Genomic DNA, 12,747 nt, shown 5'->3' with positions numbered 1-12,747 from the left:
AAAAAAAAAAAAAAAAAAAAACTTAGCAAACACACAAACGGTTTATCACACCCTTGACACACAACATATCCTCTCAACATAATTTAGTAGAGCATATTCGACACGTAACATGATTGCCGCTTTTTCTTCTTGAATTATAAACCTGTCATTCCCAAATATACGGAAGAATGCAGCATTTGTGGTACACGTGTTGGCAGAGAAACCCAATCACATTTTCAAGATGCTTCTTGTCGTTGAGATCATACTCGTCTAAGCACAAAGCACATCTGTCGACTTTATCGATTTCTTTAGCAATCTTGTCCCAACGACGACTCTGCCACCGTCTATCTGCAAGCAAAAGTTCAACCCTTCCGAATGCTTCGTCACCGATTACGGCGAAAGGCGTCCCTCCAAGAGTTTGTTCGGAATATTCAGCCAAACCAGCAGCCACTCCGGCCCAAGTGTTGTCACTGACATGACCGGCCAACAGCGGTGGGAGTTCATTGATAGCTTCGAATAATTTCTTGCGGTTGTTCGTAGCCTCTAGCGGTAAAACGCTAAAGTGTGCGTACTTCACTCCGGACAATATCGTCTGTTCCACTAACATGTCAGTTAGTCCTTCCCGGCTGCAAACAACTCTATGGAAGTCTTTCCCTTTGACTTGAAAGAATGGCTTTGTCGGGTCCATTCCATAGAGGACCATTTCAGGAGGATGCAAGATATTACCACCATAAACTTCGACAATATTGACTTCCTCCGTTCCATCCTTCATATTGGCTTGTAGAGCTTGGTGTGGAAGATCTGTAAGATATATAAAACAAAAAAACAAAAAATACATAAACATAAGAGTATGTGATTGTAAACATGGTGGAATATAATGCAAAGATAAGAAAGGAAAAATGCAATCACTAATATACTTTGCTTGCTCAATTCAAAACTCAAAACTCATGTCAATTTTCATAGCTTCATCTATGTACTCACCAATCTTCGCACAATCTTTGTACTACATTTTAAAGTGTGTATGTGTATTAATGTTGGTTGGAGGGAGACCATTAAATGGGTAGAGGATATGACATTAATCTTTGTATTAAGTTTTGGCTTTTGTTGATATGCCTTTTTTAAAACGAAAAAAAATTGTATATATGTCTCTAATCCTATTAAATATGTTTGTGTGGATTTATTAATAAAATTTTATGCATGTTTTGCTAACACTAATAGTACCTCATGATATTGACTATTGAGATAAGCAATTTAAAATAGAAATAGAGTTTATTGAGCATCTCCAATGGTAGAACTATTTTTTTTTTGGTATGATCCAATGGTAAAACTATGAAGGTTCTAATACTTTTGACAACAAGGTATTAAACACTTGTTTGTGTATTCCTGGTTTTATTTCTTTCTCTGCAGTTTTGCTATATGTTATCTTTTTTGTCTTAACTGAATGAAGAAGATTGTGTTTAAATTCTCCTGTGGAAGAATATGACTTTCAAATTGTGTTAGTGTCAGGGGAGATATGCACCCAGCACTATGGGGATCTCCAGTAGGCAACAGTCGGAGAACCACTAATGACATCAAAGATACCTGGCTTAGGTAAGAGTAAACGAAAAAACAAGATGGCGAAATCTCTCATTCAAAAAAGGCTGAAGTTTTAAATTAGAGGTAACACTCTAATAGAGACAAGGAACAACTCTTTTACTACTCAAATAATCTTTGCAACCTTGCACCTAAATTAGAGGTAACAATCTCATGGATCACTTTCTTGTCATCCACCAGGCTTTTTGTTAGAGTAACACTCAAGCTATTACTCTCCTTTCTTTGGTTATGCATTTTTCTTTTCTTATCCAATTAGCTACAAATGGAAACCGATCGGTCAAATTGGGCGTTCGGCAAAGAGTGAGTATCGGTCAAATTTTTCTTTTCTTTTCTTATTCAATTAGTTAATAACCAATTAGCTACAAATTCTATTAACTAAAATTTTATCACTAATTTGTAAGTATTTGTAGTTAATATTTGTTATTATTATTTTTTTAGCAAAAAAACATAACTATATAATCAAAATTCTCTAGTGCAACCATTATTTTGGTAAATTCCAAATGATATTTGACCATAAATACGGAAAAGCTTCAAATAACCTACCAAAAGAGATCAAGTCATTGAATAATGTTTTCTGTGTTAAAAAAAATTCATTGACCAATCAAAATACCTAAAGTTATTTCCAAATATTGGAGACTGAAGCATTAAAAATGGCCAACAAAAAAAAAAGCAACTTTATTTTTGTCAACGATAGAGAATGTTAATTATTTGTTTACATGAACACCCGCCAAAAATGGCCCAAACTTTATAACTTTAAATTCTTATTGTATTTTGTTTTTTTTTTTTGGCTTTACCAGTTTTCTTTTGTTTCATAGCTTCACGTCTTAAGTCAAACAGACTGAAATCTAAACGAACCAAAATAAGTTTGATTATGTGTTCTTAACCTAAAACTAAAACGGTGCCATTATTTTGGTAAATTCCAAATGATGTTTCATGTTTGACCATAAATACGAAAAAACTTCAAATAACCTACCAAAAAGATCAAGTCACTGAATAATATTTTCTGTGTAAAAAATTTCATTGACCTATCAAAATACCTAAAATTATTTCTAAAAATTGGGGACTGTGAAGCCTTAAAAATGGCCAAAAAAAAAAACAAAAAAAAAAAACAAGCAACTTTATTTTGTCAACGATAGAGAATATTAGTTATTATTTTTCATTCACACTACCACCGCAAAACAACAACAAAAGAAAAATAATCAAATTCTTCATCCGTAAATATATACTACTACTAGTACCAAACTCGTGAATGATGAAGCGTCGACGATTATACGAAACTGTTTCCCTTCAACATAAAGGCTTTATCTTTACCAGTTTTTTTTTTTTAAATCAGTATTTTACCCATGGCTTCACCTCTTTAAGTCAAGTAGACTGAATTGCTAAAACAACCAAAATAAGTTTGATTATGTGTTCTTAACCTAGAAGAATTAAAACGGTGAAGCCTCTCCAACCATTTTGGTACATTTCAAATGTTGTTTGACCATAAATAGGAAAAAAAACTTCAAATAACCTACCAAAAAAATCAAGTCATTAAATAATATTTTTCTGGTGTAAATTTCACTCTACATAAAATTATTTCCAAAAATTGGAGACTGAAGCCTTTAAAATGGCCAACAACCAAAAAAATTCAAGTAGGTTTTATTCTGTCAAATGTCAAAGATAGATAATATTAATTATTTGTTTTTTCATGAAAACCCGCCAGAAAAAAAAATATCCTATTTCTAATTTGGTATTTTCTGGCCCAAACTTACAACGTTAATTTTTTTTACTTTTATTATTTTTCATTAAAACTACCGCTGCAAAACAACAACAACAAAAAATAATTAAATTCTTCATCCGTAAATATGTACTACTGGTACCAAACTCGTGAATGACGAAGCCTCGACGATTTATACACATACTACCAACACACACTTTATGTGTGGTAGTTGCCTCTATCCACCGGCCAAGATTTCGCCACGTCATCACTTCTTCCCTCCTTAAAAACTACTCGCTACTCCCATCCTTTCAATTAACATATCCGCCATTGTTTCCGGCAACACAAACTACAAGAAAAAAAGAAAGATACACCATGGAGTTCGAAAGAGTCCAAGACATCTCATCTTCTTCTTTACTAAACGAAGCAATCCCCTTGGAATTCATCAGATCCGAGAAAGAACAGCCGGCGATCACAACGTTCCGAGGTCCAACGCCGGCGATTCCCGTCGTCGATCTCAGCGACTCCGACGAAGAGAGCGTGAGGCGTGCGGTGGTGAAAGCGAGTGAAGAATGGGGGCTATTTCAAGTGGTTAACCACGGGATTCCGACGGAGCTGATACGGCGGTTGCAAGACGTCGGGAGAAGATTCTTCGAGCTTCCTTCGTCGGAGAAAGAGTCCGTCGCTAAACCGGAAGATTCCAAAGACATCGAAGGTTACGGAACAAAGCTTCAGAAAGATCTAGAAGGTAAAAAAGCTTGGGTCGATCATCTCTTTCACCGAATCTGGCCACCGTCGTGCGTTAACTACAGGTTCTGGCCTAAGAACCCACCTGAATACAGGTAATTAAACCGAAATTTTTCAAAAATTTGTTAACCGGAGTTTAACCGTCGGTTCGTTGAAATAACCGTTGTTGGTTTAATGTGTCTATTAGGGAGGTGAATGAAGAGTATGCAGTGCATGTGAAGAAGCTGTCGGAGACGTTACTAGGGATTCTGTCGGAAGGATTAGGGTTAAAGCGTGACACGTTGAAAGAAGGTCTCGGCGGAGACACGGCGGAGTATATGATGAAGATTAACTATTATCCGCCGTGTCCTCGGCCGGATTTAGCATTAGGTGTACCGGCGCATACTGATCTCAGTGGTATCACTCTTCTTGTCCCTAACGAAGTTCCTGGCCTTCAAGTTTTCAAAGATGATCACTGGTTCGACGCAGAGTATATTCCCTCCGCCGTCATTGTTCACATTGGCGATCAGATTCTGGTCTGAACTTTTCTAAATCATAGGCATCTTTTAGACTAAAAGTTTTGTTTAGATGTTATTATTAGGTTTTATAATTCTTTGTTAATTAACTTCGATTTGGTAATTTTTTTTGATTAATTTGTAAATTATTTATAATGGATTTAATTTGCGAATATTTTTTGCAGAGGCTGAGTAATGGGAAGTATAAGAATGTGTTGCATAGGACGACGGTGGATAAGGAGAAGACGAGGATGTCGTGGCCGGTTTTCGTGGAGCCTCCCCGTGAAATGATCGTCGGACCTTTACCGGAGCTTATCAGAGATGATAATCCTCCAAAGTTTAAATCTTTTGCTTTCAAGGACTACAGTTACCGCAAGCTCAACAAACTTCCTCTGGATTGAGAAAAGAAAATATCAAAGAAAAAAACAAGAAGAGAATATTTTCCTTTTTTTTTTGTTAAACGTTAAATTTGTGGTTATGGAATAGGAAGTGGTCGTTATTGAGTTGTTGTGTTTCCCGCGATAAGAAGATGGTTGTGTCTCTCGTCTCTTGTTTCTGTTTTATGATTAAATAAAGATTAGTTAAAACATCTAATACTAGCTACTACATTATGGTTTGATGTTGACATGTTTTGTTTATTGTGTTGCGAAGCCTTTGCAAGTTATGTCGGACCATTTCTAGGATTTGTAAAAAGAGTAGTAGGTTTGTAAATTGTAATGTTTTTTACCTGTTACGGGAGACTTGGTGTTGGTGGTAACTATACGTCACATGCTTACAGCTATGTTATGATTGTAATCTACATAATGAAACTTGCATCTACCTAAACCGACACATGGATGTTTGGTTAGGAGTTAGGACAAAAACGGTTGTTCTAGTCTTCTAGAAACCAAAAGAAAAAGGTTGATAGAGAAAAAATAAATAAAAGTCGGAAAATGAAAGACAGATTTTCTCACGTCACATGCAAAAAAGAACGTAGCTGACGACTAATCCCAGGTAGGTAAGGCCAGTCACATTTTACAGTTACTCCAGTCATATCCTTGCTAATGGCACACCAAAGACAATTTATTTATACATTATCATCCAAACAACCCATGGAAAGACTTCTCTAATCTCTCGTGGCATTCTTCCCTATCGTTGGAGTCTTGGAGATGCTTATCAAGTGACGCAGATTATCCTTGGAGACGTTTATCGTTGTATGAAGCACTTTTATCATTACAAATGAAATGCAAAAATAATTGCATTATGTGAAATTAGTTTGCATAATATTACAAAGTGATAAAATGAAATATGATGTAGTTGATCTTGAGTGACTTAAAAGTGGAGAAACCCCACAAAATGTTACAATACTTCTCGTTCAAGTTTGAGAACCGCCATAAATGCTTCCTGAGGAACATCAACTCTACCTATGGCTTTCATTCTCTTTTTACCTGCCGCCTGTCCCGGAGAAATAAATGTATACATTTTTAAGGAACGAAAAGACTGCTGAATAACAAACAACCATAAAATCAGATTTCACCCTTATTGAGATATACCTGTTTCTTAAGAAGCTTCTTCTTCCGAGAAATATCTCCACCTGAATGAATTATAGTAACAAGATCAGATATGGCTTGTGGGCACAAACATGTCCAAGAGAAAACTACTTCATTTTCTGTGTCTGATTCCAGTTGTACATGAAAGAGCCTTTGGAAGAAGTTTTTGATCATATACAGGTGCAGTGAGCTTACCCTTAAACCGTTAAAGAGTTTTGATATTAAGTAAGGTGGTGGCTATTAATTTCATGCTTTTATATAAGGAGGAAAGGAAGCAAAGGAATGTGTACTTACCATAACATTTGGCCAAAACATCTTTTCTGATTGCTGAGAGTGCTTCACTAGCAATCACCTTGGATCCTATACAAGCCTGTACGTATATATTTATATGTTAAAACACACTTCGTGGCTTGTATATTCACTGTCGGATAACTAAGCAGGAACACAATTCATTGGACTCATTTGATCACAAGTTAAAGTTTTCTAAGCTCAGAAGAAGAAGAATTAAGATCCAATCCATCTTATGTGCCTCAGGCCTTCAGCGTTAGTTTTCTAAGTCATATAGAAGAGATCTCTCCAGCAAATTATTCTCAAAAGCTTGGAAATGCAGATTTATACCTGGATAGGCACTTTAAACATTTGTCGTGGAATAAGCTCTTTCAGTTTTTGAGTCAAAGCTCTCCCAACAGAATATGCCTGAAACACAGTACAAAACGATTCCACAATAATGTGAGGACAAGAATCTGATATAACTCAATACTAAATCCTGGGGAATGTACTAATCTCTGCAGTGAGAGCTTTAATCTAATAGGAACATTTCCACAAAGCCTTATAATCAGAAAAGTGTTAAAGATAGTAAGTAGTGTTTTGTGTTTCCATCAATCTACTAATCCAACTTTTTTTGGCAAGTGAAATTGAATTACTGAGATTGGTGAGCCAAATATCTCTATTCAGATGTAAGAGTGTGTATTTAAGCTATGTTCATAAAGTTCAGATTAAAGCGATTAAGCAAAAATAACCTTATCCCGGTGCACGATGGTTGATAAAGGTTCCACCATTTCAGCATTTATCAGAATATCAAGTTTTATTAGATCACTTTCCCTGTACCTGCACACATATTATAAGACACAAAAAAACTATTAAAATTTTTAAGATGCGAAGAAAGATATCAAATAGAGCAATGAAAACATATGTGTATTAAGCTTGTATGGAATTTAAGAAACCGATCTTCCAAAGTCAACCTGAAGAAGCTGAAAGTAGTTAACTTGTACAAAGAAGGTCTAGTCTACCAAATTTATATTCTAGTTTACTTGTGTATCACTTGGGATTGCTGACGCATCTCTTAGTTAATCAACTAAAACAGAAGACATGCATTACAAAGTAAGAGAATATCTGAGCAGAAAGAACTAACCCAATAACTGAGTATTCCATGCTAGCATATCCCTTGGTTCTCGACTTCAATTGGTCAAAGAAATCTCCCACCATCTGCAAAAAAAGCAGGGAGCCATCAACAAGAAGATCAGTTTACATAATCAATAGAGGCATGAATAAACTTTCATTGGGGTTATCTAGACAGTGCACAAGCAGAGTCCTCACCTCTGCAAGAGGTAACTCATAGAGGATAGAAGCTCTGTTCTCCGCTATATACTTCATTTCTTTGAACTCCCCTCTTCTCTCTTGAGCTAGCTCCATAAGCGCACCGATATAGTCTTTTGGTGTAAGTAGCTCAATCTGTATAAGACCATTTGCAGTAAGGAAATGTTACACGAAGAAACGTGTGGTGTGAAATAATCAGCAATATCTATGTAGCAGAAAAGGTAACCTTAACGTAGGGCTCTTCGACCGATTTCCTTTGCCCAGGATCTGGAAGGCGAGATGGATTTGAGCACAGAGTCTGCAGCAAATTATATTTCACATGTAGTAAGGCTCTAGATATCAAGAAAAATATACAAAACGAAGCAATGTTTAAGGAACGAAGAAGAATATTTAGAAGTGTAGGATCAAGAGGAAATTACAGTATCACCATTTACAGTGTTCACCCTATAAACAACACTTGGAGCTGTAGTAATTAGATTTAAGTTGTACTCCCTCTCGAGCCTTTCCTGCGAAGAAAAATGAACTGGAGCGTCAGAAATGAAGTAGAATACAGAAGATAGGCAAAAAGATTCATATAATTTATGGCCGGCATCCATAAGGGAGGAAACTGTAAATAAGTAGAATACTAACAGATAAGTAAGCATATATAAATTTTTTTTTACTATCTTCTGTATGTATAGGAAATTTTCAGTCAGGGACGCAGCAAAAACATTTTAAAACAAGAAAAGCAAAACATATCTGACCTGCACAATTTCCATGTGGAGAAGACCCAAGAAACCACATCTAAAGCCAAAACCCATGGCACTTGAAGTTTCAGGCTCAAACTGCAGGATAAAAACCAAATTGAGGACAAACATATAGATGAGTTATTGCTAATGTATACGCTCCCTAGACCAAATGTGAATATCATTAATAAAGATACATACAATAGAGGAATGAAATCCCTAGAACAGTCCTTTGCAAAACAAAACTTTACTTTCCAATTCGAACCAACGTGAGCATAAAAATACATTGGCTAAGTAAGCATATGAAGATCATAGTTGTTTCGTCTGTACAAGACTACAAGTTAGTGTGGGTACAGACAAAACAAAAATGTCGTTTTCAGTTGTTTCATTCTATTATATACCTTCAATGCAGCATCATTGAGTTGCAGTTTTTCCAATGCATCGCGAAGATCAGGAAACCTGCCATCATAGACCACATGTGAAAAGAAATAACAAAATTAAAAAGCCAAAAGTCAAAATAGAAAAACAAAAACTCAGTACTGGTCAGCGTCAACTGGAAAAAGGCCACAGAACACCATAGGGGTAGCTTCCTCGTAACCAGGTAAAGAACTTTCTGCCTTTCTGCTATAATGTGTTATTGTATCTCCTACCCTGGCATCTGCAACAGATCTGACAGAAGCCGCAATGTATCCCACCTGTAGTTAAGAACAGTAACATTCAAAATATGTGCAAGAAATTTGGCATGTTATTCAGGCATATCTGATATACACCAGCAGCATCGATCAGTGCTAATAACATCTTTCTAGCTATTAGAAATTGAGTAAGGGAAGATGAATTGACCATTCTGTCACAAATATAACCAAACAAGAAAAGTGAAACCATTGTTATTAACCACAACTCTATCATCTACCAAAGCTGCTACAAGAAAATGATAAGGAAATCCTTCCATTTGGAAAAGCACAGGAAAGTAAGTATTGTGTCAAAAAGAGTACAATACCTCACCCGCATATAATTCATCCACTTGAATTTGATTTGGAGACAGAACTCCGACTTCATCCGCAAAGTAATCCTGCAATTCATGCAAGAACATGAATAATACTGGTGAAACACAAGAAAGCATTCTTAAAAACTAAACATTCTCAGTTTTTTTCCAGAAAAGAATCACAGAAAAACGTTTCCCATCACTCTTAAGACATAGACCTTGCAAAGCTATCTCATGCACAAATAACATTCAATTCTTTATTGGCAAATGGAAAGCTATCTCAATAAAATAGAAAAACAGCAGAGTAGAGTAAAAAAGATAAACCTTTCCGCTTGCCATGAAAAAAATTCTGTCGCCTTTCTTCACTTTGCCATCGATAACTCGAAAGTATACAATGACACCACGATATGGATCATAGTAACTGCAGTAAAATGTATTGTCGACAGAAATAAATAAGTGCAGATTTATCAAGCAAATAAAAACGACACTCTTTGGCATGCCAATGTCCACTACAATCATTATATAACTATAAATCTAGACTCTAAGATTTTCTTTCATATTGTTTTCTCTAGAAAAGGCAAAAATCATTATGGATAAAAACAAGAAGTGCAAACCTGTCAAAAATTAATGCTCTTAAGGGATTTCCTGCAGTATCACGAGGTGCAGGTATCCTTTGAACAATTGCATCCAAAATCTCCGTGATACCAATTCCCTCCTGCGTCAATATTTTATCCCCCAAAAATTGTAATTGAATGGATAGAGAACCACAGGTCTCAAAGCATTCAGTGGCAGAATAGCAAAATGATTTTAGAATCTAACCTTTGCCGAGCAGAATATTGCTTTGCTACAGTCTAACCCAATAACCTACAAACAATCCAAATTATTAAAAAGTGTTCATGTAAAGGCTGATGTCTCTCAAATTGTAGCAATAAGACAATCACCCCGTTTAAAAGAACATGAAACTGGATCAAAATTTCCCAAAGAAAATGTTTAAGGCATAAAACTGATATAAATATGACACTGCAAATATTTAACATAATATCTGTCAGAAGCTAGAACCTCGTAAAATGTATGAGAACATATTCAAAGCAGCAACGATAAAAGACTGAGAAGAGTTTTTGCAGACACCAAAGAAGGAATACTGTTCAAATTATAACTGGCTGCATTGTATGATTGCTATTACATTCTAACATCATAAAATGGCTACACAAATGAAGGGAATTACCAACCTCCTCAATCTCCCTGAGAACTTTCTCTGGCTCAGCGCCAGGAAGGTCAATTTTATTCAAAACCTGCAGGACGAAGTAGAATTCATTTGCTTTAAACTCTGGTATACAGACCAAATAGTTGAACAGGAAGAATAAACCACCTTACATTATTGTTTCCAGAATAGTAATGAATCAGATTGAAGCAATAACCAAAACTAGTAAGATAATGCATAATTCCATACTTACAGGAATAATTTCGAGGTTGTTTTCCAAGGCCAAATACACATTGGCCAATGTTTGTGCTTCCACACCCTAAAGCACATGGAAGTACTTAATGTAGCCATTGAAAAAGACCGTAACATATTCACCAAGCGAAAAAAAACAGCTAAAGCAATACAGATTCCAGGTTTCACAATGTGTCAGAAAGTTGTATGTCGAGGGGAAGAAATATTTTACCTGGGATGCATCCACAACAAGAAGAGCACCCTCGCAAGCAGCAAGAGATCGGGAAACCTATTCATATAAGGAGAACAATCAGTAAGTCTATGTTGGAAAGAACCACCAGATTTTCAGAAACTCTCAGTAGATTAGAAGATTGTGAGTACCTCGTAAGAGAAATCAACATGACCTGGAGTATCTATCAAGTTGAGGCAATATGGTTTATCCTCAAAAACATAACGCATTCGAGCTGCCTACACAAACATAAAACACAAAGTTACAAAGTCAGAATCAGATTGTTCAACAATCTTATCAAATCTAGTTCTTGATAGGCTCAGTTTGATAGGAATGAAAAAAAAAAGGAGTAACTTTGCAGAGAAACCAATCGAAACAAAAACCTGAAGCTTGATAGTGATGCCTCGTTCTCTCTCTAAATCCATGTTATCAAGAAACTGTTCCTTCATATCTCTGTTCTGAACAGTACCAGTCACCTGAAGCAACTTATCCGCTAACGTAGACTTCCCATGATCAATATGAGCTATAATACTAAAATTCCTGATGTTCGAAATCGGAACCTGCCAATTTTCATCAAAGACAACTAATTTCAACAAAAAAAAATCCAAAGTTTCGGTCTATGTATAACAGAAAACAGAACCGGACCTTCAATAAACGGTCTTGACCAGAACGGGCGGCTAATTTGGAGCCAGAGACAGAGAGACCGCTCTGAGGCTCAGTCCCGGCTGTGGCCTGGCAAAGAAGCTGTAACTTATGATAAGAGTGACGGCGGAATCTAGAGACGGAGACGGAGGAGAGACGACGAAGAGACGAATAAGAAGAAGATGAAGAAGTTCCGGATAAGAAGAACGTTGGAGGAGATAAGTCCATAGCAGAAGCCATGGCCATGGCACTGTGTAAGTCTCTTCACCTCTCTACAGACGTTTTCAAGGAAAACAAAAAAAATGTTACTTTTTTCTAAAGAATCCTTAGCCACACAGAGACTACAAAACTATGTAATTGGAGCAGGCCCATCCGATTCTAACCCACCTGACCCGACCCGACTCGATCCAATTAGATAATAATAACAGTTTGGTAAGCATAATTAAATCGAAATTTATTTCAATTCTTGAAAACTAGAAAAAGACTGAATAATCAAATTTTATAGCTTATATATAATGAAAAAAAGAAGAAAAACCAACGAGACAAATGTCTCAAGGACAAGACATAGCAATAAGCTTATTTGTTCACAATCGTTGTGCAATGATTAGATGAACCATTGACAATGTGAATCTCCTTCATTATTCAATGATGAGTTGAATAATGTTTAATCAGTTTCTTATATAGATCTTCACATGCCTTAAGACTTGAACTAGTAGTCCCTTTGAAAAGTCTCAATTTTTTTTTTGCAAGAAGTAAGAAGAGTGAGAGAGAGAGAATTAAAGGCAAAGATGAGTTTTTTACTTCTACGGAATTTATAAAGACAACAAACACAAAGATGAGTCAATGTCGTGGTAATAAGGGAGAAGATTTGACCAATCCATCACCGCTTGTGACACTTTTTCTTTTTTTTTTTTTTTAACATGGGGGAGGAGATTAAAAAAAAAAAAAGTAAAGGTTTTGACTTTTCTTCGTTTGTTTCTTTATCAAGCTGGTTGTTTCAATTTAGCTTTAAGTGATGCCAATTTGGTGGTCCAAATCTCTCTTTTAATTTTTCTTGTTGTTGTTGTTGTTAAAATCCTCGTTTTTTTTTTTTTTTTTTTTTT

General features: G+C 35.9%; 2 protein-coding genes across 2 annotated transcripts; one reads left to right on the top strand and one right to left on the bottom strand.

Annotated features, from left to right (window-relative positions):
- On the top strand, positions 3,641-5,134 carry LOC104708215 (flavonol synthase/flavanone 3-hydroxylase; the record flags this gene model as incomplete). The annotated part of the gene is given in 3 exon segments (XM_010424737.2): positions 3,641-4,110; positions 4,203-4,530; positions 4,695-5,134. Coding segments are annotated over 3 exon segments (1,011 nt in total). The 3' UTR covers positions 4,911-5,134.
- LOC109124639 (translation factor GUF1 homolog, chloroplastic) lies at positions 5,701-11,980 on the bottom strand. Its single transcript, XM_010424736.2, has 22 exons — positions 11,648-11,980; positions 11,386-11,562; positions 11,155-11,241; positions 11,006-11,062; positions 10,796-10,861; positions 10,571-10,633; positions 10,161-10,205; positions 9,956-10,056; positions 9,666-9,762; positions 9,357-9,428; positions 8,900-9,054; positions 8,761-8,818; positions 8,378-8,458; positions 8,054-8,140; positions 7,861-7,932; positions 7,635-7,769; positions 7,450-7,523; positions 7,058-7,145; positions 6,657-6,734; positions 6,333-6,408; positions 6,042-6,082; positions 5,701-5,943 (listed from the first exon to the last, which is right to left on the bottom strand). The coding sequence occupies exons 1-22, from the start codon at positions 11,888-11,890 to the stop codon at positions 5,848-5,850; spliced, it is 2,049 nt and encodes a 682-aa protein (XP_010423038.1). The 5' UTR covers positions 11,891-11,980; the 3' UTR covers positions 5,701-5,847.

The sequence above is a fragment of the Camelina sativa genome, chromosome 8 (assembly GCF_000633955.1).
Source record: "Camelina sativa cultivar DH55 chromosome 8, Cs, whole genome shotgun sequence".
Lineage (NCBI taxonomy): Eukaryota > Viridiplantae > Streptophyta > Magnoliopsida > Brassicales > Brassicaceae > Camelina > Camelina sativa.
The sequence above is the reverse complement of the archived record's forward strand: the minus strand, read 5'-3'. Positions and strand labels throughout refer to the sequence as shown.